The 27,857-nt window shown below is 44.2% G+C and overlaps 1 protein-coding gene and 1 long non-coding RNA gene across 3 annotated transcripts in view; one reads left to right on the top strand and one right to left on the bottom strand.

The window, feature by feature from the left end:
* Positions 1 to 545: 545 nt before the first annotated feature.
* On the top strand, positions 546 to 9,144 carry copz1 (COPI coat complex subunit zeta 1). Of its 2 annotated transcripts, none has more exons than XM_035387152.1 (9): positions 546 to 678; positions 1,369 to 1,437; positions 1,864 to 1,945; positions 3,770 to 3,861; positions 3,960 to 4,015; positions 4,112 to 4,189; positions 5,390 to 5,441; positions 5,536 to 5,574; positions 7,148 to 9,144. In XM_035387152.1, the coding sequence occupies exons 1-9, from the start codon at positions 661 to 663 to the stop codon at positions 7,193 to 7,195; spliced, it is 534 nt and encodes a 177-aa protein (XP_035243043.1). In that variant the 5' UTR covers positions 546 to 660; the 3' UTR covers positions 7,196 to 9,144. The 2 variants fall into 2 exon arrangements, with proteins under 2 accessions (XP_035243043.1, XP_035243044.1); XM_035387153.1 differs by lacking the exon at positions 546 to 678 and adding an exon at positions 913 to 1,065.
* Positions 5,401 to 27,857, bottom strand: part of LOC118210745 — a 28,618-nt gene continuing 6,161 nt past the window's right edge. The window contains exons 2-3 of the long non-coding RNA XR_004761906.1: positions 14,312 to 14,378; positions 5,401 to 5,604 (exon numbers count right to left, since the gene is read on the bottom strand). This is a non-coding gene — a long non-coding RNA (uncharacterized LOC118210745). The remainder of the gene's footprint in view (positions 5,605 to 14,311; positions 14,379 to 27,857) is intronic.

Below are 27,857 nucleotides of genomic sequence, written 5' to 3'. Positions count from 1 at the left end.
AGGGTTTGCATCTCCCATGTCATGTAGTAAGGCTTTTTGCCTCCTCAAAACCCTTGCACACCACATTGGTGTCAGCATGTGATGTGGGTCAGGAGAGTGGGACTGGCTGCAGTCAGGTAAAGGAGAGGGTAGCATATTTTAGCAATCACACCTCTCAGGTTGCATAAGGTTGCTCTAAGGAGAATTTTTGCAGACATTCTGCTTCGACAAGAGGCCAGACCATTTGAAGCAATAGGTTGTGTGTATGCGCAGGGTTCAAGAGGTCAGGCTCTGTCCAGAAAGTAAGCTGTTTGCCACCTCACACATCCCCCTGATCACCTTGCTTTTTTTCGAGCTTAATACTGAAAGGTACTTAGTAGTTAGCATAGAATAGCACGCACATCTGCAAAGGGAGAGTGTGTAGGTAACCGAAACACCGCTGTACCTGGTAAAAACCTCCGAGCAACAGAGATGCTTTGTTTTTGTCGACATCAGGCATATCCCTGGTCGCTACGAGGAAGCGGAAGTTTGGTGCCACGACGTAAATATTACGTCGTGGCACCGAAACGGCGATTCGTCTTCTTTTAGCAAATCAGTACGCACAGGGTTGAATGACGTACTCCACTATCCAATCGGAAAACTTACAATGTGTTTCTAATTCCACGTCGGCCGAAAAGAAAAATGGACGCGCTGATTCTGGTATTGTACTTTAAAGTAATATTTGGCATATTTTGGATATGTATAACATAGTGTAAATGCAAGTATGGAGTTGTTGTAGCGTTTGTTGCTATCCGGGGAGAAGGTGCCCACCTGGCCGAGACATAATACGATATTAGTTAAACGCACGGCCTGCTAAGGGAGAAAGCTAATCCCCGGTTTATGTACGTAATGTTATGAGGCGAGCAATGGGGCATGTGGACACGGAAGTGAAAATGGCTATCAGTGTCTTCCTTACATTTTCACGTGAAATACAACATGCAGTATTTTAGGATCACACATAGTCAAATGCTCTTACGGTTCCTAACTATGGCTTGCTGATCAGTGTCAATTAATTTCGAAAAAGCGAATCGGATGGCTCGCCAAAAGGTGGCTCACGCTATCTAGCTTGTAATTCCTTTAGCTAACGTTAACTTACTGTCCGAAGTACTGCTTGGATAATTATCTGGTCGTCAAAAGACCGTATGCCTTCGGTTGTCTGAGTCGTAATGAGCTAGCTAGCTAGCTAACGATTAAATATAGTAACACTATTAACTAGCAAGGAATCTGGGTTGTTTTAACTACACTCAAGTTCCAGAATATATTACCAGTTAGCACGAGCTTGTCATTGTCAGTGCCATTACATGTAATGATTTTTCATATGCGACATTCTTCTTAATTCTTCATTTACAGGAACCGTCTCTGTACACGGTAAAGGCAGTCCTCATACTGGACAACGATGGCGAGAGACTGTATGCAAAGGTAATGCAGTTTTTTTTTTTAAATTAATAACGTTGAGCTTCCAACCTCAAAACTGAAGGTGCATTGATTATGTGCTATGTGATACAGTGGTGGTGTATGTACTGGACGGCACTAAGGAAAGGAGGTTCAGACAACAAACAGTTAAACGTGCATAGAAACTGATCCTATATTGCTCAGATACATTTTTATAAGGCCTAATGAATACTTTCAAGAATTTGTGATGAGAAGGAAGTCACCACTCCAATTGCTAGCATTAAAATAGTAAATCTGCATTCAGTTGTTACACTGACAGAGAGAACAGCCGACAGTCAATGTTTGACTCTTTAACCATACAGGTTCCTGTGTTGTATTGAATGCATGATTTGTATTGATTTCAATAGTCTGTATTGAGTTGACAACTAAGCTGTTCTATACTTTGTCCTGCAGTACTATGATGAGACCTACCCAACAGTGAAAGAGCAGAAAGCCTTTGAGAAGAACATATTCAACAAAACGCACCGCACCGACAGTAAGACTCAAATGATTGTCTAATCGGCAGTCTCCCATCACTGTTTTATCCCTCTTTCTGATGTGTGTAGTTATTCCTTCCTCGTAGCATGTTTAAGACTGGAAGTTCTGTTGAAAATACCTGTTGATGTGAGAATCGAACTGAAACTTAAACAAAGTTAAACATCTGCTGTAGGTGTGGCTCCCCTTACATGAAAAAGTGTATTAGTATTAGGAAGACTAGTAGGTTATTTCAGTTGGCGAATGCGTGGAGGGAACACTGACTAAAGTCCGATTTGTTTGTGTATTAATATGTGTGCACATTAGCTAACGAAGAGTGACTTTTGTACAGATGGGTGACAAATGAAAGGAAAAACCTGAATAAATGAATGGAGAAACATAAAGAATGCAGATGTATCATGCAGTACACCTGTATGGAAGCAAGTAAGCAAGCAACATCCTGTCATGCTCTGTGGCATGTATAAAAACCATGAGCTGGCCCAGTTGACCTCGATTTTGTATCAAGATGGCAAGAGGAAAGCAGCTTAGTGACTTTGAAAAAGGGTTCATTATTGGGGCATGGATGGAAGGAGCTTCAGGCACAAAGATTGCTCAACTGGCTAGTGTTTCAATAGGCACAGTGGCTAAAGTGACATCTGCATTTAGGTCTATGGGAAAGTAAATAGGGTTGGAAATTGTGGTCAAAAGCACACATTCAGTGACCGTGATATGTAAGGATAAACAGAAGAGCAACTGTTCCTCAGGTGTCTGAGAATATCAATGATCAGATTGTGTCAGCAAGAACAGACCTTCGACAACTGCATAGAGAGGGATATAATTTTAGAGTTGCAGTGCATAAACCCCTCATTACAAAGATGAATGCACATTTGAAAGTTCAGTGGTGCCAAAAACTGTAGGCACTGGTCAAAAATATGTGGAAAAAGTGATATGGTCAGGTGAGTCTTCACCATATTCTCGACAAGTGTGCGAGTGCATGTGTGGTGTACACCAAGAGAATGGTACAGGCTTGAACGCTTATCCCCTACAGTGAGGGGCTTTGGTGACTGTTATGCTGTGGAGGCATTTTCCTGGCATGGCTTGGATCCACTTGTCCCCACTTGTCCACTTGTTCACGGTTCACTGCAAATCAATACAAAGTTATTCTGAGTGGCCACCTTTATCCTATGATGAAACATTTTTAACCTGATGGGAGTGGTCTCTTCCAAGATGACAATGCCCCCATCCACAGGACAGAAAGGCTGACTGAATGGTTTGATGAGACTGAAGATTATGTGAATCATATGCTATGGCCTTCGCAGTCACCAGATCTCAACCCAATCAAACAGCTATGGTAGATCTTGGAATGATGTGTTTTACAGCGCTCTCCACCACCATCATCAACACACCAAATGAGGGAATATCTTTTGGAAGAATGGTGTTCCATCCCTCCAGTAGAGTTCCAGAGACTTGTAGAGTCTATACCAAGGCGTATCAAAGCTGTTCTGGTGGCTTGTGGTGGACCAACACCTTATTAAGACATTTTATGTCGGTTTTTCCTTTAATTTGTCACCCATTTGTAGCTGTTATAGCATTTATAGCTCTTTTATGGGGTTTTTGCCCTTGTATGATGACAAGAACAGCTCACTTTTATCTTCTCTGTGCAGTTTCCCCACACCATCTTAACTGATATTGGCCACAAAAAGGGTTTACGTACATCTGAAAACAATTAGTGCTATAAATATTGGTTATTGATGTCGGCCACTGAAATTCCATAATGTGCATCATTCATTTTGTGGTGTTTGCCCTCAAAGTTTCCTCACTGCTTTTTTCCCCTACGTTTCCACAGGTGAAATTGCCTTGCTAGAGGGCCTAACCGTTGTCTATAAGAGCAACATTGACCTCTACTTCTATGTGATCGGCAGCTCGCACGAGAACGAGGTAAGCCCGTCGCGTCGATCGTTTGATTTTTGAAAACGTAGTCGTCCCGTAGCTTGACCGTTGTCTGACCTTTGCTTTTTTTGTTTTTGTTTTTGCAGTTAATGTTAATGTCTGTGCTAAACTGCCTGTTTGACTCGCTGAGCCAGATGTTGAGGTAGGTCCCCGCGAGATGCGTTCATTTCAGCACGTTTAGAGTTTGACGCGTGTGAGTGTGGCTGAACGTGGCTGGCTTTTCCCTGTCGCTCTGCAGGAAGAACGTAGAGAAGAGAGCCCTGCTGGAGAATATGGAGGGGCTGTTCCTGGCCGTGGATGAGATCGTGGACGGAGGGTGAGTCCCATCATGCCCCGGGGGGGAAAACTCTCTGTCGCAGCAACGTGGGCACGGTCCTCTGCGCTTTCTCGTGACTTTTGATAGTCATTTTTTTAAAACTTTTTTTTTAAACGTCATTATAATATACAACAGTGTCATTATAACTGAGGTCTCCTTAAATGTATTTCTGCCAAATGTTGTGAAAACGAAGTGTTCACATTTGGGTTGATGTGAATGCAAAAATGAAGGTTATGCTTTTTCGCACCTGGATAAAAACTCAAGTTACAGTATTTTATATTTGGCATTTTATTTAAACAAATTGTGTGCTCTTGTGTTTTAGCAAGTTTGTAAGTGTGTAAAAAGTCAAATGACATCCATTTCAAATGCTGTCTGAATGTGGCATTCCATTTCTCTGCCATTTTGCCCTGGTATTGACTGTTTCTTGTAATTTTTCTTGTTCATTTCTGTGATCCCATGACACTTCGCAAAGAGTAGGGGGTTCCCCGGTGTCCTGGCTAAAATCCCAGATCTGGCTCTCACAAAAACTTGCCACCTATTCATCCCCTGATTTAATTGGCTAAAAAATGTTCTCTCCCTCTAGTGGAGCTGCTCAGTGGCCAACAATAGAGGATTGTGGTTGTACTGGGCAGCTCCCAGGTGTGAATATGTATGAGTGTGAAGCAGGGTGTTCCTGCAAAAGAGCATCCATGCTCAGTGAACCTACCCTGTGTAAATAAAGGTTAAATAAAATAAAAATAAATCCCTGAACTCACAATGTTGGTCCTTTGGGCCCCCATTCAAATTATTTGACAATTGCTATACAGCAAGGCTGCCCAACATTGTTCCTGGAGATCTTCCGTCTTGTAGGTTTTCCTAATTTGGCACACCTGATTGTACTAATTAGCTGCTCAATGACATCTCTAGCTGTTGAATGAGATGCGCTTCATTAGGGTTGGGGTGAAAATTTACTGGACGGTAGATCTCCAGGAACAGAGCTGGGCAGCCCTGCTCTACAGTTTACCAAAAAAAAAAAAAAAAACCTGAAGAACTGCACAGTTCAAATTCAGATTCGTACAGAGGGCGCCAGTGTGCTTGCCGCTGACCCACCTCTTAAGGGGATTTGCGCGCTGCGACGCAGGAACGCCGCGCCTGCGCTCCTGCAGCCTGGGCACAGCGCAGGCCGTACCTGTGACCCTCTCCCTCTGTCCTCCTTCGCAGAGTGATCCTGGAGAGCGATCCCCAGCAGGTGGTCCACCGCGTGGCCCTCAGGGTAAGCAGTACGCTCCGCTCCGCTCCGCACCGCCGCGCGCTGGGTGTACGCGCTGGGTCAGGGTTCAGGGCTCAGGCTTTGCTCTCTGTTGCAGGGGGATGACGTGCCTTTGACGGAGCAGACGGTCACCCAGGTGAGGCCGCCGGGCTTCCTTTTTCGCTGTCTGAGAAGTGGAGAGATAGGATTGCAACTAAGTAGCGTCTTTATACACCAACAGCAGTTTGCAGAGATTAAACCACAGTAAAACCATTCATATAGGGACACAAGGACAGTCTTCGCCTGTCAAAGAGGATCTTATAAATAAATGTAACCTGTCGGATCGCATAAATGATTGTGGTAATGAACTAATTAAGAGAAGTTGGCTGGAATCCAGGAACGGATCTGGAACGGATCCTATTTTACCCGCCTCTGACTGATAATTGTTAAAATGTCATGACTTCAGTGATTGGACTGATGGAGTAATTAAGAACAGGAGCTGCCATGAAGTCCACAAACGCGGCTGTCCTTCCCCACCCCTGACTGTAGGGGGCGACCAGCTCTTCCTGAGTTCCCCGTTGTAAAAAAAAAAAAAAACGCCAGGTTTTCCGGCTTGTCCCGGAGGGTGGGCTCGTGTGGAACGACGCGCGCCTGCACCCCCCTCACGCTCTCCAGAGGGGTGACGGACGGTCTTCATTAGATTTTTAATGATTTATTTCCCGGGCCCCGCCACGCGCTAGGCGCGGTCGCTAACGACCGGGCGCGGCTCCCCAGCAGCGGTTCTCCGCGGTCGTCGAGGTGCGCGCGCGGACCGCTGATTGATGGGCTCATTTGAAAGGTGTTTGACAGGCTGTAGGTGTCCCCTCTCCGTAGACCATTAATCTTCCAGGGGCTTTATGGTTATGGTTTTGCCTCTCGTTCAAAGAATTTCATATAATTGATTAATTAATCACAGTTTTCCTCTGTGGGCATCGCAACTCCGGTTTCTTTAAAGGTTTAATTAGAACTTTTTGTTCTTTTTGCTGATTGGATCCTCTTGCCCACAGCCACCCAGAATGCACTTCAGCTTCTCCTCCTCACGGTCACAAAGTTGGCCACCTTTCCTGTACTTTGACCCGAGATATCTTCTAATCTACACCAACGTTTATTTTATCGTTGTAGATGGCGAATAGATTGTATTTATTCACTGGATTCTTTTATGTGAACTCGAAAGAAATGACATTGGATTCTTGAATAGTTTTATTGTTGTTATACTGGTTGCAGATTTGAGTCTGTTCAGTATTGGAAAAACTTGTATCCCCAACATTGCTAACAAGAGGTGAAGTCTATGGGAGGGTCGTTTGGTGACCAGGCCCAAGATTGGTGGGCAACCCTTTTAATTTACGTCCCCTTCCACCTTCCCTTGCACGTGTTAATTCAAGCAACAAAGGATTAGCTATAGCCTGGGTGTTATGGCCCGACCGTTGCACTCTCATTAATTGCTACTTGGGATGCCGGTGATTTACGAATGTGGGCCTTTCCTTTGTGCGCTAATTGTAGGTCAGTCCTCATCAGCTAAATGCTTAAAATGTAAATGTAACACGCAGCCGTCTTTAGATTAATATAAGCTGTGCCCAATAGGTGCAGCCATTGGCAGACACCTCCTTGCCTCCCTCTGTCAGAACTGCTTCAGTCTGTTGCTGTCCTGCCTTTGAGTCACAAGCTCCTCTCTCTCTCTCTCTCTGTCGCAGGTGCTTCAGTCCGCAAAGGAGCAGATCAAGTGGTCCCTGCTGCGGTAGAACTGGACCTCGATGGCTTCCAAGGGGCATCATCAAAAAAAAAAGTGTTTGCCTTTTCCACTCCCATCCAGTGATTGGCCCATCCCTCCCCCACCCCCCATCCAGTGATTGGCCCATTCCCTCTCGGTTCTAATTCCTCCCATCACTGCACTGAATGCTCTGGTTGTTCACCCAATCAGAATCACCACGAGACCTCGTTGTGGTTTGTTTTACTTCTTTGTGTGTTCTCTTGTCTTCTTAAACTCTTCATTCCTGTTGGCGGAGAGGATCAGGGAGCACAAGTTTGTGCGTGTTGCTGGGTAATCTGTGGAAGGCTGTTGGAACAGTTATGTGAAATAAACCTCCTCTCACATGGTTAGGACCAGACCACTGTCTCCACTAGTGGCGTTATTATGGCTTCACACATTTGCAGGAACTGCGACCAAACAAAAGATTGTCTCTCCTCAGCAAAAGGCAACGATAGGTTAATGCCTGTGAATTGCTGATAGCATTTTGTTTCTCCAGCTATTTTTGCTGTAATTAATCCTCATTTTCCCATTACCAGGTGTCAGTAATTGACTGGTGTGAGCCAATCAAAAGACGTTTTCCTCCACAAAGCAAGTTAGGAATAATGCATTGACCAGCACACTCATTTTTGAGTTCATGACACCTCTCTCCCTTTGCTGCGGATGGTCTAGAACAATTCAACAAGAGACCGGGGGTCTCACAGCTTGAGCTGAAAAAGTGTTCGTTTTTTTTTGGCAGACTAACCTGTACACGTTGATCAATTCCAATCAGTGTATGCAGAGCAGGTGTTCACAAATCATGTTATCGTGAGGATCAAGCTGTTGTGATTGGGAAGAGGCATTCTGTTATTCAGCAGTGCTGACTGCAGTAACCGAGGACTCTGTTTACCTGGGTCAATAAGCTTTTCTGCATTCAACACGCTTGCTAATACCTGGTAGACTTGGGCAGGCTGTTGTTGTGCAGGGGGATGGATGCTGTGTCATCTGTGAAGTGTGAAATTACCCCCTGAACACAGCCTTGTTTCTGCAACAGTTTATCAAAATGGTGCTTCACCTCACCCTCAGGCATCACCATTGAGTTTTGGTGCCTTCATTCAAAATGCCTTCAGCCAAAATCCATATAAAATGAGTTAGCTAGCCCATAACATTTGTGCTGCCAGCCAGCCCATCCTGTTACGGCAGTGGCCAGTGCACGGATGGGCATTGGGCACCACTGTCTGGTTTTTGAATTGGGGGCCTTTCCATTGGCCAGCAGCCTTGCTGGGTGATGCAGTTGGCACCATTGTTGTCACTCAGAACAGGGAGAGTTTCAGTCAGCCTGGACAATGGCATCTCATCGTGTGTTACTGACCCCTTTGAACGATGAGGCACTCTGCAGTCCTCAGCACATGAAGTGCGTTCCTCCGCCTCGTGCGTCTCTTCAAGCCTGATTTGTAGACTACGATGTGATCAGAAGCGGTTACAAGTCTTTAAGTAGAGCCCATGCTCGTCTACGCCGTCTCAAAATTGATAACAGGGCGTGCTGATGAGGAACACAGCAAAGGAGAATTTGAAGAGAAGCAAAATTCTGTTCGTTGTTAATGTTCAGTTGTAGCAAAGATCAATGTGTGTCCATGAGCAGTCATGTGACTTCACGGTCAGGCCATGTTGTTGTTGCCTTGCATGGTGTCTGCATTCTGCACATAGTATTGTACATTGTGCCAGTCCCATCTGGAATAGCCTTTAGCCCCCAGAGGTAAAAATATAACCCCAGATATCACACAAAGTTCTTTCCACTTCACGTCGCACCCATTGGCTTCCTGGTTTAGCATGTACGTGTTGCATCTGCCTCCATGACATTCCCGGTTGCTCTGCCCAAAACACTAGTCTGCTCTTTGCTGTGTTACCCAAGATGTGACAAAAAAATGCTGTTCAGATATGAATAAAACCATGTTCTTTGACGAGTTTGCTGTGTGTAATTTCAATGGCAAATTTTTTTTTTGTTTAAATTTGATTGACTCATTGTATCAGATTGTGGCAATACAGATTAGAAGTAGACCACTGTCTTATTTAAATGCGAACGGTCGTCTACAGCATGTTGTAGACAATGAAGTTTTTCATTGAAGCTAAAGTACTTGCCGGCCCAGATCATAATATGGACAATGCTGCCATCTGGTGGTAGAAAGCACACGATTCATTCCAAAATGTATTTTTGTCCGAGTGTATATGAACTAGACTTGCATGAAATAATTTGAAATACCTAAATTGCTTAAAATGATAGTTTGCTTTCTGGGGGTTTTAATATTGTTTTAGTTATTCTGTATATCTTTAATTGACCCACAAACTTGTGCGATGGAAGATATTTTAGAAATGTACAGATTTCTGACAACCTTTCAGCTGTACAATGGCTGGTGTACAAGGCATCCAGGGATTCATGGTCTAAAGAAATAAAATACAATTAAAATAACACCAAAAACATCTTGTACATTGATGGTACCCAATTATTCAGTAAAAAAAAAAAAAGAAGACATTTAACCTTATCTTTGGTTGGAACCATTTCTTGTGGCGCAGGCAATCTGGTAAGATATAAAAAGTCATCAAAAATATCCTTCACAGCACAGAAAACTAGGCCAATTGAAAACATACCCTAAAGCTGAAAAAAAATATTTTTAAACCCACAAAGTGAACTGCCTATAAACCACTGTAAAACTCCTGAAGAATACTGACAGTTTTAAAGAACATGAATATTTTCACCAATATTCTGAGCAGTGCTTTTTTACGTATTAACGTTTGCTTCATTGAAAAGTGTCAGGGATCTCAAGTGAAATACCTATTTGGGTCTGATGCTCAGCGTGGCACAAAGGAACTGGGAGCAGAAGGGATACCGATAAAGGCCAGAAACTGGGAGTTTTTTTTACGTTATGTACTTGCTATTTGGGAGTTCAGGCCTGGTGTTTGCTCTGTTTGCTCTTTTTGCTATGTCTTTGCCTTGCTACTCTGTAAAGCGTCTTTGTGACAGTTCTCTGTAAAAGCGCTATACAAATAAAATTGAATTGAATTGAAGGCAGCATAGCTTTGCAGAGTGTATATCCTGTGTCAGTAGTGCGCTTCCCAGTGATTCTGTCAGAAATGGTCTGTGAATATCTTGGCATCAATAACAACAGAAGCACACAGCGCAGCACAATAAAAATACATTTTCTCGTGCGATTTACCCGTAATTCTAAAAGTAATTTTAGAAGCATTTAATGGAAAATCCCCACAACGGAATTAAAGCAGCATATCCCATTTCTTTTAAAATAACATCATTTATTTTTTTGCTAACTGTTACACGTGGAATAATGTATATTAAAACAGACTCGATGGAGCCAGCAGACTAATCCCAAGGAACAATAATGAATTTTCCACAGAATTGCCTGCATGGACCAAAGTTTTCTTTTTTAAGCAATAACGGCAGCGGAGCGGTGAATCACAGTGAGTTAGTGCCCTGGAGAAGGCAACACTGATAAGTATTGTTAGAGACTGCGGGCCATACACAGTCGTAGCTTACGGCTGCGCCGAATGTTTCTCCGGCTTCAGCATTTCCTGGTTGTAAAGTACTGTAACTAGCTGATCCCAGCGTGCCTGGGCAGGCAGTGGGGTGCAGGGGGACCGGTCGTATTCCTGTCATCAAACGCAGCGTATAATTTGTGGAAAGATTCACTCACTTCTCTTCCTCAGTCTTTAATCAGGATTTTGGCCGAGGCATTGCGGGGAGACCGCGTCTGACAGCCGCGCCGGGCTCCCGAGCGGACACGGCTTCATCAGCGCACATTCCGAACGGAACAGGCTGCCAGATGCTAGGAGAGATTTATTGTTTAAAGGTGTGTGTGTGTGAGAGAGAGTGTGTGTGCGTATGTGAGCGCACGCATCCCTGTATGTATGGTATGCGTGAGTCCATGTACATCTGTATGTCTGTCCACAGGCATCTCTGCATGAGCTTTGTACGCCTGTCCATATGCATTTATGTGTGTGCATATCTGTGTGCATGTGCCTATGTGGGTGTATGTTCATGCGAGCATGCATGTGTGACTTTCTTGGAGAGATATCCTGAATGTCTCAAGAGGACATTTACTGTGAGATTATAGCGCACCGTGGTGTGAGAAATGTACGTAATACCCTTGCTTTTAAAATGGAGAAAATTCTGTGTGCAAAGACTTGCTCTTTATTCACTAATTACGACGACATAGCTATAAAAAACAATATGGTAATTTAAATTAATTATACAAGAATGAGTATAAAAGTGCAAAACACCTCGGGCTGACACGCTGTACATAACACATCATAAAACTGTCAGGAACGTGTTGGCCACAAGCTTATAATTGATGTGTGTATACAGTGAGATAGTGTGTGTGTGTGTGTGTGAGAGAGAGAGAGAGAGAGAGAGAGAGAGAGAGAGAGAGAGAGAGAGAGAGATTCTCTCCTTTCAGTCTGAAAAACATCTGAAAAGGATCAGTCTGAGTGGTACAGATTTTTATTTTATGCCAGCACTAAGACACCTTTCGACTTATCATGGTATTGACTGACCATTCTGATTAGTCAGTTAGTTGAAAACCTTCACCACACTGGCCCTTTTCGGAAAAGGTTGAACACCCCAAGTTTAGACATTTGTTATAAATAAATGAATGCATTTTAAAACAGTAGGCCCGTTTAGATAAGTGATTTTCTGTTTAGCTAGTTTTGGTGTGAAGAATAATGTCAAGAATAAACTGAAGAAAGTCTAGAAGGCAGGAGGCCTACCAGGCAATGATGCACATACAGCTAGCCGGTTTACAACCCAGCTACTGTCGCTACTCTGTGCGCGTTATGTCTCGTGAAAGTTTAACAAACGCAGTTAATACGACGCAGCAGAGGGCATTTGGAGAGACATTCATTTTAGGTGAGTTTGCTCGAAGTTGTAAACACCCTGAAATCAGCAGAGAATCGCGAACGTGGTCCACAACCCGCGCTTGTTTGTGGAGAGATGAGAGCGTAGAGCCGCAGTGAAACGGTTGTTCGGGGGCTTTTTTACGAGATGTGGGGCCCGGGCCAGTCGACGGTGATCTGCCGCATCTTTTTGCGGCTCGCTATGCTTTACGGCTGTGGTCGCCCTCGTGGGTACAGGTTATTGATTCTCGTGGAATAGAAAGCCATTTCAGCTCCGGAGGAAAGCAGTGCCAAAAACAACACCACCACAGCAAATGCTCCTTTTTTCTACTCTCGGGCTGTAACTCAGTACAGAAACCATACTGGCGCGTTCCTAGAAAAAACACGTAGCCTACAAATACGAATTATAGTCACGTATCACATTCACATTCAGAGCCGCTGAGCTATGTAAAACTATTTTAATGTCTTTTCAGATGAGTCCATGTATTCTAACCATTGGAAATTGTACAGGCTATTATTGAATCGGTAAGAATGCAATTACTGCTTAAGAGATAGAGCAAAATAAACCTACAGAGAGGTGCAAGCCGAAGTACTGGAGGTCATTTGATTGATCTGTTAAGTTTATAAATAGCCACAATAAAAAATGTCCTGAAACGAAGTGGTTTAGCTGGGGCGGATGGGGTGGGTAGGGTTGGAGGGTTGGCTGACAACCAATAAAAGGGATAACTAAACATTCGTGCATTAAACACACATTGTTTTGAACGTTTACTTCCAAAGTATATGTAGTATTTGCATTTGCTCTGTAAGGAAAAAGTAAAAGTAAATCAAAAGAATAATATTTGTTCCCACAGGAAATAATTAAATGAGCAACAAAGAATGCTAGTGCACCAAGCGGCCCATTTGCAGTTATATTTCAAATTAGATTTTGTCGTGTTTTCCATTTAATAAGAATGGTTTCATTAAGTTATTCACCACTCAGCATGTTTTATTAGCATTTTAATTTTGTTCCTGTATTTGGGATTAGACATTAAACCAAGTTTCCAACTCTGTGGTCATTAAAACTCCCATGGTGATCTTTGTAACAGCTCTTTGTTGTTGTATTGGCAGCCAAAAAACGGGGAGAAAAATGCCTCTCAATCTGACCCCTAATCGCACACATATATCAGTACTTTCTTACTCACCAGAAATACATATGATTTTCAGGATAGAGTTATTCACCAGATGGAACATTAAACCCAGACCATGGAGATGTTTGTAATTCTTTGTTTACATTAGCCTGGACTCAAACTACCTCAGTCTAGCATGGGCTTTCCTCCTGTTTATATTACCCACAGGTACATCCCTGGGTCAGTCTCTCTAAGCTTTCAGTCTCTCTCAAGTTTCTGGCCGCTTATCACACTTCACTTAGCAAAGGCTAAGCACTGCTGTGCTAAATGCTAATATAATACCTTATTTTTCCGAACCGTAGTCAACGTGTATTGACTAGAGGACTTGGGTTATTTATATTGCCCCATCACTGCATATATGTCATATATTCTCATAAACAGAGCAAAAAAACGATCCTGCATTTTGTTGTATCGAGAAACACTGCAAAACAGAGATGTGACAGAAAATGAATTTGGGAAGAGCAGCTTTTAATGGCCTGAAATTATACCGTAGGCCAGGGCAAATCAATTGCCTGGGGGCCAAATTCTGCAGTCATTGAGATGGAAAAAGCATTATTAAAATTCACCCAAAATACTGCCTGTGTCTGCAGGCTGTGTCTTCACAATGCCAGCATTACTCAAAACAGAATACTAAATAATATCTATGCATCTTTTAAGTGAATATCACTCTTAATATCACACAGTTCATAGCTAATTTCTATAAATAAACATGGGAAATCTTTTTAATGCATGCTCTGAATAGAATCTGTAAGAAGGAATAAGCAGTTGAACAGCGCAAGCCCAGCTGTCGGCCCCTGAATGATATAACCTGGGCTCAGCCACCTGAGAATGCCTTTAATGCTGGAGGGGCCGTATTTGTACTGGCCGATGTGCCGTTTTGAGCATATGGGGCGCTCCCTATAGGTTTCAGTGGCCCTAAACAAGAACGTTGCGGCCCCAGAGTCTTCCAGAAAATAAATAAATAAAAATGAAAATAGTGAATTGTGTGACCCAAGGATGGTTGTGGCCCTAACTGAATGCGGAAGTGTTTATGCCAGTGGGCAGCTCTGAGACAGATCACTTACCTGTAGCTGCAGGTGAAATCTGACATCGTCTGGGAAACTTCATTCGCCAAGTAAATACGGATGGTAGCTAGTGACAAAACACATTCAACAAAGCAAAGTGAGTATATTAAGTGTTTCGAAATAACTTATTTCTTCCAAACTATGCCCAGAAGTTAACTGCAAGTAATAGGCTGTCCTTTCAACTTAACTTGACTACAGTGAACTAAAATATGTGTGATCTGCAAAGACTTTCAATACTTTACTTTAGGCTCATCAGAGCCCAGAGGTGGCTGAGTGAGGATGGGAACATTCCAGTCTTACATGTTCCTACTTCACAAGGCCTACAGTCTTCCACTGCAGGGTGCATATGCTGTGTCTCCTTTCATTATTTTTATTTTTGTATTTTAAGTTTTCTGCTTGCATAACATGGCATAGACTTCTGGGATTAGCCATTTCAATGTCCTTTATGAATGTGACCACCCGCTTCATTTAAAATAGCTGCCCTAAATAATATGCCCTTATTCTGTGCGACTCATTCTGGCTGAAGTCCAGGTATATCAGCAGTAATCAAGGACGGTTTTTAAAAAAAAAAAACTTTTTGGAACATGTAGGCTAAATGTGCCCAAACACGATCCCATTTCCATTTCCCCATTTTTTTGTTTTCAAACAAGCCTCCACAGGGGCAAATGGAAATAACTTTCTCTCGCCAGAAATTTACAAGCCCCACTCTTTTGCGCTCCATTAACAGCTGGCATGTAGGGGCGGAGTCAGGGGCAGGTGACCTCTGACCCTTTTGGAATAGATCCGAGGTCCAGTAGGGATAGACCTGCAGAAATGCAGCAATAAAATATAACTAATAGGCCTAATAAATAATAATGAATAAGATACATAATAGTAATAATAATAACAACTGTGTGATAATCATAATGATAATAAAAAAGCAAAATGCTATTTTGAGCAGTTCTGCGATGAAAGAAGTCTAGAGGCCTGTACTTGAACGCAGCCAGAAAAGAGAAGTGTTCTCGCTCTGACCCTGAAACACACAAGCACTGAAGCCCCATTCCAGATGTTTCCCCCGCTGATAATACGACTGGACATCATTGGCGAGCAGCTGAGTCACATCTGGACACACAACAGAGGCAGTGTCTGAAGGACAGGAGGCCTCACCCGTCAATTATTTTTGTTTTAAACGCCACAGCTAGCAGTAAAGATATTACCGGTTTGCACGCAGCGCAGCGTAGCAAACGGTACCGCCATTAAAGATAATAACATGCGTGACAGAGCATTAAACAGAGAGGCAAAAAATGACAGCTGCGCTTATAATGTACTTTCAGTAGCAGTCAACGATAAAAAGTGAAGGATTTAGTGGCAAAGTTTGTTTCTTAATTTTTATTTTTTTTTGGTGTCTCTGTGGATGTACGCATCAAGAGTCACGCTGTTGTTTCTTGTGGTCGTGTTTAGTCTTGTTTCAATCAGAAAATTGTAAGTGTGGTGGATCCAAGTTGCGCTATGTGTTTCCATGTGGCCTTTAAGACAGGCGAAGGAAAAATATTGCATTCGCCAGTATGGTTCTCATCTTAAAGCGTCTCTTTCTCTCTTAGCTCCCCCCCGGCCCACCCCCCACCCCCCTTACCCGTGGATTCCCCAGCAGGAGCGCAGCGCCCATTAACGGACTCGCTCCTGACAGATTTACTGCTGCCGTCTCACCATTGGCCGCCGGTCTGACAGCGGTGATTTAATGCCCGCCTCTCATTGGCCCGATCTTGACAGCCAAATTTATAGGCTCGCTGTGATTCGACACTGGCTGGCTTTGAAGTGAATTACAGCCCTGTCATTGATAGGACACAGAAGCGGCGTCAGGTTGCAGTCGTAAAAATCCAGTCCCCGATGTAAAGGGGGGTATGCCGCGGTCTTTACGTCATGAAAAAAGGACGAGATTCAGACCAGTGAGGGAGAGAGTGGAGAGGGAGGGGGGGAGGCCGTAAGGGAAAGAGGGGGACATGATTTAAAGCTGCAGTATTTTTCGAGCCACATATAGTACTCCCCTCGAATTGCTTTTGTGGAAATGCATTCACTCCTACTTCAAGACACACATTATGAAAAAGCACACGTGCACATGCAAAAAATGCCTTTGTAAGAATACTATATACATGCATGAGGATGTCAGCTTTTGACAAATGAATATTGATTATGCATATGCAGAAAAATGTTGCAAGCCAAGTCAGTGAATGAATGTTATTGATTTAATCCATTTAGCGTATGTTTCTCAGAGACCGTAAATCAAACCGAGAATGACAGACGTCCATCTCTTGACTGTGAGCATGAGTTTGGCTCATGAGAAGAGGACATAACGAGTCTGCTTTCCGCTGACCCGGTCGTGGCTGTGCGCGTGCTGTTCTAGCATGACCCAGTATATCATTTCGGCCAATGAAATCTCGCTATCTGCTTAAGTGCTGCTGATCCAAGAAGATCTTTAAAGTTGAGTGCTTCTGTAACTGCTTACTCCTGCCTACACACAAGATCAATCACCACATTTGTGTGGTTGCTCCTTAGTATTACTTTCATAGGCATTAACTATTGAGTCATCCTTATCCATGTCAAGCTATGACAATTACACCACCCTCCCACATTGCAAGTTTGAGTCTGGAATATGTCATTTGCTGGCTGTGACAACTGGCTTTGTTCCACCAAGGGTAGGGTGAGTTTAACCCTTTAAGGTGTGAGATAACAGATATGTCATTAGAATGTTCTTCACTGAACATTCTAATGCTGATGTAACAATCATTATTGATAATTGACTTGAAATTTTGAAAAAAAAATGGCTGACTGGGAGGTTCTTTGGGATACCAGTATTAACGCTTCCTGACAATGGACCAGGTGCCCACGGGTTACCAGTTTTCGTCAGCGAGGAATGTGCTGATTAGCCACGCCTTTGTCAACTCGTGGAAGAGTGCATCGGAGAGCGCATACTTCGGCTGCGCTGTTCATCATGTTGGTGGTACTGAGATGTTTCCAACTGCGGTTTGCAAAATGGAAGGAGAAAACATTCATTCATTCATTCAGTATTGCAAGTCACTCGCCTTACTCATGGGCACAGATGAATTCATGAAGATGAATTTTGGTTAGTTTAGGTTAAGTTAGTTTGGGTTTTCTTTAAGTCACTTTGTTTCCAGTACCCCTTGTCACCTTGACCATGGAATATAATACAAGCATAAAAACATATCATTCAAGCAATTCACAATGAAGCTTTTTACATGTTAATATTCCTGTTGTGGAATATTGGGCTCAGTACTGTTTATCATATGTAGAGTCGGTGTGCTACACAAGTGGTGAAATATTTGCTTGCTCCACTGATAAACAAACAGAACAAGACTGTGCTGCTTTGCTGAGAGAAGCACTGAAAAAGCTCCATTCCTCCTATGGAATCTTCCACAAATTAAACGTCTGCTGCTGCTGGCGGAGCTGAATCTCACCAGTGGACGTGGGGTTGGCTAATGTGCTGTTTCCCTGGGCCGCTTTGCTTTGGAAACCCCTGCAGCTTGCCTCAGGTCTGTCTTCCCTGCTCCCACAGTGTGTGCAAACAGGCCTACCGTGAGCAACCACAATGATGAGCGTACAGAAATGAATATTCCTCTTGATTCCATCCTGGGTATTAACCACAGTGTCTCTATTACAATAGAAGTTGGGGTGTGGCAGGGGGCTGGCCCAAACAGCAGAGAGGCATCCAGCTTTGATTCCTCCTTAACCCCGGGGCCTGCCTTCGTCTGTTCAGCCGCAGGTTTCCCGCTGCTCTAAAATGCCCTTGTTTCTGCTTCCCCTCGTTACGCAATAACAGCTTAAAATGACAGCGTGAAACCGCATTACGCCCTTTATGATCGCAGCGCTGGAAGCTGGGGCTTTATGACACGGTGCAAAATTAAATTCTCCCCACCGAGCTCTGGGGGAGCGTCGCCCGCTCGCTGGCTTGCCCGGCTCAAGCATATGCACGTCCTCTCCTCTGCGGAAATGCCATTATTCTGTTAAGCACCCCCACACCCCCCCACACACCCCAGCCCCTTCCCCCCACGCCGCATACCTGCTGCAATCAGCCGAGCGGCGCGTGAAATATAACGCGCAAAGCGTCTTCCTGACGGCCGGGCGTAAATCAGCGCGCGGCGCGGCTGATCGATGGCGGGCGAGTGCCAAAGTCACTTTGGCTCCCTGTCTGTCCGTCCGCTCACCTGCTCGCTCGCTCGCGCGCGCGCGCCCGTCCACCTGCGCGCCCGGCCCGCCAGCCCCGGCCTACAGCGGGGCACCGCGAAGCGGAGAGAGGGAGGGAGAGCACGCAAGAGAGAGAGAGAGAGAGAGAGAAAGCCCCGTGTAACGGCCGTGACCCCCGGAACGGAAAATTGGCCCGGCCAGCCCCTCTCTGTCAAACTCAATCTGTTAATACATCCTTCCCTCTCAAGATCAAATGCAAGCTTTTCCTTTATCTCCTTTTTTTCCTTTCTTTTTTTATTTGGAAGGAGGAATGTGGCCAGGGGACGGAGAAATGAGAAGAAACGAGCGGCCAGGAAATGGTTTCTTGGCCGGCGTCTCGGCGTGTAACGACTCGGGGGTGGGGGGGTGTGTGTGGGGGGGGGGGGGCGGCGGGAGACGCAGTGCGTCGTGCCGCGCCAGCTGACGGAGCGGTGGCAGCCGGGTCCCGCCGGCGCGCTCTGATTGGACGGCGCTCTGTACAGTGGGCACGGAACGCTCCCGGCTCGCTGCGGCACAGAAGCTGGACTTACTTTCCTTTTCTTCGAAGCTCGTCCAAACCTTTTTTTTTCAGGTGATCTTCTGCATTGGGTCTTGGCGTCTCGTTCAAGTCATGTTATTTTAGTGGAGCCTGCTTAGCCGTCGTTCCTCTGAATTGTTTGAGGTAACGATCAAAACGACTCCTGCAGGCATTTCCACGGTACGCTTCTGCGGTAGTTAGAGGTGATTTACACAGAACTGTCGTGTCTCACGTACAAGCACGTATCAGTGTAGCCCGATGCCCCCGTTTGCGTTCTGGCAGGCCAGTCCATGGTTCCGCCTTGAAAAACAGGAAACAATTAAAAGAAAGCCTGGCACTTATTATCATTCCCCAGGGCCGCCTGGCTGCAGGCTGAAGTTTAGGTTTCTTTTTTTTTGTAATTTCATATTGCAGCAACTTTTGAATAAGGGAGCCATGTAAAAAGTGCTCCAATGAGAGGAAAGCCTGATAAACATGTGGAAAATGGCGTATAAAGAGATAGGTTTCCGAAAGGTCACCTTATCTACCTACGGTGCCTGGTTTTGATCATGCATTGGCGATGTTTACGATGCGGGAGTTCGTGCAAGAATTAAAATGGAATTTATGTTCAGCACTACGGGGTTACACATCAAACGAGGATGTTTCAGCTTGTACACGACATTAAGGGAGTTTTATGGTCACTCCCTAAGAGGGCATTACCGGTAGTTTATTGAAAAGGGGACATTGAAAATGTCTAAATGTGGAATACTGAAATGTGGCTAAATGTGGAATTCTGAAATGTGGCTAAATGTGGAATTCTGAAATGTGGCTAAATGTGGAACACTGAAATGTGGCTAAATGTGGAACACTGAAATGTGGCTAAATGTGGAATTCTGAAATGTGGCTAAATGTGGAATACTGAAATGTGGCTAAATGTGGAATACTGAAATGTGACTAAATGTGGAATACTGAAATGTGGCTAAATGTGGAACACTGAAATGTGGTGGGGGGGGGGGGATAAATGTTAACTGTCTGGTTCATCGCGTGAAGCGTATTTGGGATCAAACGCAGAAGGCCTGCGTGGCGTCGCTGGCGGCAGCTCCGCCTCGGCCCGCGCAGCGCTGGCTGCCGCGCGGTGACGGACTCCAACTAGCCGCAGATTGATGGCGCCGCGAGAGGCCGCGCCGTGTTAATGGATCTGTCGAGGCTCGGCGCGCGTCAATGGGGAAAAGTGATTTTTATACCCGGGCTGCAGGGGGCAGGGGGTGTCCGGCCTGTCGGGGGGGGGGGAGAGTGGATGGTTCTCCCGCGGAATAAATCTCCCTGCCCAATCGCTGGGCCGCCCAGCACCCCGCCAGCGCCGCTGACGCGCTCCAGCTCCGCGCTGCCTCGGTCTGGACCCTGAAAAGACTGAGCGCTGTGCAAAGCATTTATACCAAGGGTATATACTGCTTACAGCAATGGCGCATATACCACTTACATTAATGATGTGTGTACTGTATCATTTTATGAATTGTGCATATCCTGTTTATAGCAATGGTGAGTATAGCACTTATAGCAATGGTGTTATTGTAATTTATACAAATACGTCAGTGTATGTACTATTTATATTAACGGTGTATATACCATTTATTTCAAAATGTGTACGGCTCAAATGGTCATATCAATATAACAATAAACCAGTGTTTCACAAAGACATTGAAAGCTACCCTATATCAGGGCAAAACAATTGTACAAAGACAAGAGAACCATTCACCCCTGCGTAATAGTATTTGCAATGATACATATTTAAAGCTGGCTGGTGGAAGTCCTAATGCAACACTTAAAATTTATGTGAAACACAGTAATGATTTTACTTGAAGCTTCCCGCTATAAATAATTAGAAGACTAAAAGGGAAACTGTTCCTTCGGTCCTCTAATGGTTACCCAAAATGAACTTTAAGAGCCAATTTACTTTGCTTTTCTGCAGTTGTGAGAACTACATTCGTCTAAAAAAAGTTGAAAAGCCACGGTATTGTCAGTTATTAACAGAAGAAAATGGCCACAGGCTTCTATAAAGCAAAGCTGTTAGACAGAGGCAATCGATCTGGCTGAGAAAGCTAGCTTCCTCCTACGACCATCCGTCTTCTGTGGGAGCAAAACGACTCATCTGTGCCAATCAGAGGAGCCTTCTGTAGGTCCGGAGTATAGCAGGTGATGAAGTAGGTATGGGATTTCGTCAGTGCCTGTCAGGGAGAGTTATGAGGAAGGGAAATGGAGAGGGAAGAGGGCTCGCGGTCTCCCATGCAGCCGTGCGAAATAGCGTCGGCGTGACACAGTGTCGCGCGACAGCGTTTAAGGCAAGAGTGTGGCACAGTCACAATAGCTCATCTCTCCCCTCACAGGAGACGAAAGAAGCTCGGCGGTGAAGCCGTACGGCGGTGCAGCTATGTGTAAATTGGCCGTGCGCTCTGAGAAGCTAAAGCGACGGGCTTTTCCACCCAGGTTTGAGCTTGGCGACGGCATCTGATAGCGGGGTCGGCCATCCCATAATAAGAGAAGAGTAAACACGCTGAGGTTAACGCTGTGTTCGAGTAAACAGGTGTTTGAGGTGGGAGCGTGTTTGAAACCAGGTGTTGGGAGTCATTGAGTGTTTGAATAACAGTCGTCGAGGTGATTATGTGTTTGAATAACAGGTGTTGGGCCCATTGTGTCCCGATTAAAAATGTGTGAGGGTCAATTAGGGTAACCGTAGACAAGGAGGGTGTCTGTGTGATATCTTAATGGATCTTGATCAGCATGACTGGGCACACAAAAATGTTAACCTATAACTCATCCTGTTATCATCAGGCAAACACTCGCTCATTAGAGTGAGGTCAACCGAAGCGACGGCCAAAACCGAGCTTTCCGTAACTGCACCTACACCGTTTTAATTCTCTAATGGTCTTTGCCATTTCTGTCTTCTTTCCAGTAGAGACAATACCATTCTCCTCTCCTCCAAGACAGACACCTACACCACTCTCCTATCCCAGAAGACTCTACCTCAGCGGTGTCCAGGTCTTTATTAGTTCCAACCGGTTACTTTAGTTTTAATTTTCTGACAGCTCTATGAACTCAGACTCACTCACTTGAGCACAGTAAAATCTTTAGGACACACTTGCAGTCTGTGGCCATAGCTGGTGCTTATTCAAAATGTCAGATCAAGATATTATTGAGCTAAATTAATGAGAAAAACACAAAAACCTGAAATGGATCAGCCCTTGTTGTGCACCCCTGCCCTACTTTACTCTCTTCTCCTCCAATAGAGCCTTCGCCATGCTCCTCTTCCTTCAAACAAAGTCCGTGCCAATAGTATTAACTTTTGCTTTGGAACATTTTCAGAATTTAAGACTCTTTTCATACTAGGTTCCTTTCCGCCTCTCAACCATCAGCGCCTCCATATTTTTCGGTAGGTATTCTGTTATGACATAAAATTGCATGCATATTAAGTCTTTTTGTCGTGAATGCATGCTTGCGTGCCACACTTATGCCAACCCCAGTCCATAATCCAATGTTACAGCAGTAGGGTCTGAGTTCTAAAGGAGCGGTGGTGTGAACAACAGGTGGTCTGCGATCTTATCAGTGCTTAAAGTGGACCAGAAAGAGCTGAGCCCAAGCCCACTTACAACGTGAACCCAAAAAATACTGCGTTCATTTGCAGCTGGATCACTTTTAGTTCACTTTAAAAGAACTGAGTACTGTACATTTTAAAATCACTGTATGTGAAAGCAACCCAAGTGTTAGTCAGAGCATAGCTGATCGATTAAAGCAGTCCATTACAGTTTATAACTCATTTCACCTGGTTACTTGGGTCTGAATTGGTTACTGATTTTAAAGCGAAAACAAAAAACGGCACACCCCGTACCTCTGCAAGAGAAAGATAAACACCGCTGGCTCATTCCGTTCCCTTCCCCTCCCAACACAGGCTGCACCATTCTTCACACCCTTCAACATAGCCCGCACCAAGGACACTGAAATCTGGCCCTGGAGGCCACTAGTGCTTTCCACCTGATAGTTAATCTTTCCTTTCCACCTGAAAGTTAATTGATTGATTAATGCCACTGATTGGCTAGAGATTCCACTCATCTGGCGCGCCAGGTCTAAATCAGTCCCTGATTAGAGGGCAAGAACAAAAAATCAGCAGCGCTATTGGCCTCCAGGGCCAGATTGGAGTATCCCCGGCCTGTGCTTTTCTCCTCTGCTGCGGCGCGGTGTTTTTCACTAATCACAATGAGCCTCACGCCTGGGTCCGGCTTGAGGAGAGGCACGCACTTTCCTTGCGGTTGTGAAGCATACATCACCTTAACAAAATAAAAAGGTGACAACGGTGAATTTAAAAAATGCTACCTCGGAAATAAGCAATGTTTCAGAATAAACATGAAACCAAGAAAAAATGTTCTATGTAGACAGTCCCCTAAATGTAGGGAAAAAGATGATGATGTGCGCTGAGCACTCTAGGACAAAGCAGCCAAGTACTGTGGTACTTGTTACTACCTGCTTCTTCATTTTAAAGGTTGATTAAATGATTCAGAAAGCCAATATTTTAGGTCTGCCTTCTTAATAACAGTTGTTGTTGAGATGAGCTTCACCCCTTCATTGCATGTGTAGCACTTGGAGATTATGAAAAGCCCTGTCTATCTGCATTTATTATCATTATTATTATTATTATTATTATCATTATTGCTATATTGATACTGAAACATTTTAGCGAGGCACAGCTATAGTGAGAGAATTATATTATAGCTTTGAAAATGGTGTGGTTATCAGACAGAATAAATTCAGTGAGCTCCAATCCAGGGGTTGGACCGATACAGTTCTTCTTACGGAAGATTTCTTACTGTGTACAAATGTTATTAAGGAGGCAAACCTATAATATGGGCTTTATGAATCATTTCATCAATCTTCAAAATGAAGAAGCAGGTAGTTACAAGTATCTCAGTAATTTTTCTACAGGAGCAGAATAATATAAGCTCTGAGCTTATTATTAAGTTCTGCCAGGTTGTAAGCCATTTTGTCTCTAAGGCAGTTGCTGCAGTCAGAGGAGTGAGCCAAAATGGCCGCCTTTTTTATAACATCCCAAGGGATGTCTTCCCTCTTATGTGCTAGGGATTTCTTCCTTTATGATCTCCTGTTTCAAAACGATTGCACTGGGACTTTTATCTTTAGAATATGCCTTTAATTTATATCTTTTCATTAAAATAAGCAATTGCCAAGACTCTACTCAAAGGAATTGTTGGCCGTAGCAATCCTGCACAACTCAACCCAATTAATATTATATGAAAAACAACATGTTGGCAAATGGCAACAATGCAACTCCGTGTATAATGTGTTCTGGTCTTACTTAAGTCTTCTAATACTGAGGTAATGAAATATTAATTGGAGTTGAGACTTCAGCATGCCTTGGGCTGGTGAGCTTATATATGTATTTTTAAAATAAACCTTTTCTGCTTGCTCACGGTGTTAAACATTAATATACTTTTAATTGGGCCCATAGGGCACCAAGGGAATAGCTATATGCCAGAGATGCATTTCAGGTGAACATTACTTATGTTATTGCAGTTATTCATTAATATACTCCTTTTGGTCCTCTGTAAGGGGACCAGTTGTTGTTTGACTAATTTACTGCTTTGGCATTACACAAGCCTACAGTAAAAAAAAGAAAAAGAAAAAAGAAAGGCATATGCTCTATATCCAGAAAATGTTTGCATTTTTCATGGCGGATGAAAATATATTCACAGCATGGATTATGTTCATTATTTCCGAATGAATTATTTTCTGAAAACATTCATACCTCCATTCATGGCCCATTCATAATGGGTTCTAAAATGCTCTGCGAATGCCCTACGTAATATACTACAAGTTTAGTTACCACGGAACCCACCGAGTTGGCCATAAAGCTACTTGAATGTGAATTTATGTGGCAACTTCGCACAGGCCTCTGTGACTCAGACCTGCTGAAGCTGCCAGACCGCCTCCATATTTACGCATGTGTTGGAGGAGCTTAATTCACTCCTGAAGCCATTCTTAATGGAGATTAGTTTGTAGATATAAACACTTCAATGACTCTCTTAAGATCCTCTCACGGACCCATTCATCTCAATGCAGGGTAAACAAGCGGACAGCCAATGCTCGCCGTGATAAGGTTCTGATTCGGGTTTCCGAGGGGCCGACGTTTCTGCGAGATTGAATTTAATCCGTGTGTTCCTGTCATCTTTTTCTTGTTTGTTCTCATTTTCCCGATTACTCTCTCTAGCCCCGGGCAAAGCAGTTGCAGTTAATCTTTTTCATGTAAACAACCTCTTTACAGCACTAATGTAAATTCTTGGCATACGGCGGTGCTTCCAGAGTAGGCAGAACAGAAAACGCTGCCCCCTGTTGCCCAAAAGTGTTACTGCACTGGTGAATTTCACTCTTGCAGAGTATGGGAACACAAAGGTGGTATTAGCAATTTCTCATCACTATAAAAATGAGCAGTCCTGGTTTGTTGAAAAATGTGCTTGTAGTGTATGGCACCTTAAAAGCTAGACTAGGTTCTGTCCACAACAAATTATTGGAGAGCAGGAGAAGACCAATTACATCCCAGATAGCACATAATATTTTTGTAGCTTTTAAAAGTATTTAATTAAACAAGCTTAGCGGTGGCAAGAGCCGAACTCCAGTTGATCATGTCCCATACCATGATTTCTGAAACTAAACCATTAAGTGTCACTGCTTGGCAGTGTTAGAGTGCTGAACAATAGACTACGCATCATATAAACATGTAGCTATTCTCATGTCAAGGTCTGCAAAACTACTGTTACATATACATTTCTCAATGAATCACCCTGGTCAAATTCAGCAATGCAGAAAAAATAGTTAGCCAGCAATGTTACACGTCCATCTCCTCACACATCTCTAGCCGCTTAGGTGAAAAAGCCCGCTACAGGTAGTCAACATGTGGAGAGCTAAGGACAAAAATAAAAAAGACAAATGAAAATGAAAGCATGTTTCGCATTTGCATTTGCGTCAGAGTTACGGCAGGGCTGTCCTGGCAGTCCACAGAAAAAGTGACCATCAAATTGACTATTGCACTTAAATTTTTCACCTTGGCATAAATGATGCGCACTCAAACAAGGAAATGGAAACGCTAATTTGATTATCGAATTCGCCTTTTCGTTTTGCCAAGAAATTATGCACGCGGGACAAGGAAATGAAATCACGGTCCTCGGCTGTGCGTTCCATTTTAGCAGCGGATAAATGTTTACATTCCGCACAGCCCGAGTCGCAAAAGACAAGGGTATCCGCTAAACGACGATAGCAATAGTAATAGCATCACTGTCAATCAGGGATCCTTTTAGTCTGTCGTGGGAGAGAGAGACGGAGAGTGCGTGGAGCTGTGTGGCATCTCTGAAAGCATCCCTTTAAAGTCCATTTCACGGCCTCCATATGCAGAGGTAGCATGTCAGGTTTTATAAGCACAAGCAGATGGCTAACAGTGGCAGATATAGCTGCGCCTCGCATATATAAGTCATTTTTGCCATTATGAGATCAGCGTGCACTAGATCTCGGAGACAATACAATTATCTGTCTCTATTTGCACTGCGTGCGCTGGTGTCCTTGGAGATGGGTGGTGGTGGGGGGGGGGGGGGGTTGGAATGAGGGGGTGGCTGGAGGTGGGTTTAAATGTTAATGAGGTGTGCTGACACGCTGACAGCCACAGAACACATTCTGCTCACTTAAATATCACTGTTAATTAACACAGAGAGGCCGGCTGACAGCTCGATGATGGATGACAGGGAGTAGACCGGAGCATTTAGAGAGAGGCAGATTAATTTATTAATTAAACATTAAACAAGGAGCTGCTCTTAGATTTAGACCTTTTCAGGCACGGTGGCGGTGGGAGGGGTGGGGGAGGGGGTCCACTGGAGGAGGTGTGTGTGTGTGTGTGTGTGTGTGTGTGTCAGCTGGGCACCTGGGGAGTGATAGCTAATTTATGACAACTTTGTATCCATCCAAGAGGAGAAAAAAGGAAGTTACCCGGTGAAATTGAAGATGTAAATTAAATATAAATTGCTTTACTGTCTGAATTTTAATTTACCACAACCAGAAACAGGCCCAGACAAAAAAACCTCCTCCACCGTACCTCGCGCTCTCTCGCCAGTTTTCATAACGGTCCATTTGGCAGCGGCGCGGCAGCGGAGAATCTGCGGCCGCAAACGCTTCAGAACTGCAGCGGCCGTTTCCCGCAAGATGTGTGTGGGGGGGGGGGGGGGCGAGAATTCTCATCTTGTCCCAGCAGAGGTTTTATTATCTCTTCAAAAAGAGGAGGAAGTTGCTGCAATCGGCAAAAATATCCACTTCCTGTTAAACTTGGAGCAGATTGCCGGATTGAAGTGAACAGTTAGTAGTTCAGTTATAAATTGGGGCAGGGTGGTGGGGTTGAAAGTGTTAGGGATGCGGTTTCTGAATGACTCAGTCAGTAAAGGCACGTGCAACAAGTTCAGGCTAGGCTATCTAGTCATGATAATGTTAGTTCAGCTAATGTATTATGCCAACAGCCAACTTTAGCTGGGAGGCTTCGGCTTTGTGTTATGCCAAAGTAGGAAAGCTGAAGTTGTTTACGGTTCCTCGGGTTAGCATTGCATACCTGCTTACCAACCACCAGCCACTGGTTACCAGCTGTCATCAGTGATATATTAGCCTCTCATTTGATCAGCGCTGGCTGTCTGGCTGGAACCTGTTCAGCGTATGGCTGAAAGCAGTCACTTGCCCTCAGCTAAGTGCAATGGTGGCATTTGTGTGCTGCAGCTGCAGCGTTCCTTGTGTTTAAGGTGG

The sequence above is a fragment of the Anguilla anguilla genome, chromosome 13, assembly GCF_013347855.1.
Source record: "Anguilla anguilla isolate fAngAng1 chromosome 13, fAngAng1.pri, whole genome shotgun sequence".
Classification (NCBI taxonomy): Eukaryota; Metazoa; Chordata; class Actinopteri; order Anguilliformes; family Anguillidae; genus Anguilla; species Anguilla anguilla.
Note: the sequence above shows the minus strand (reverse complement) of the source record. Positions and strands in the feature narration are given on the sequence as shown.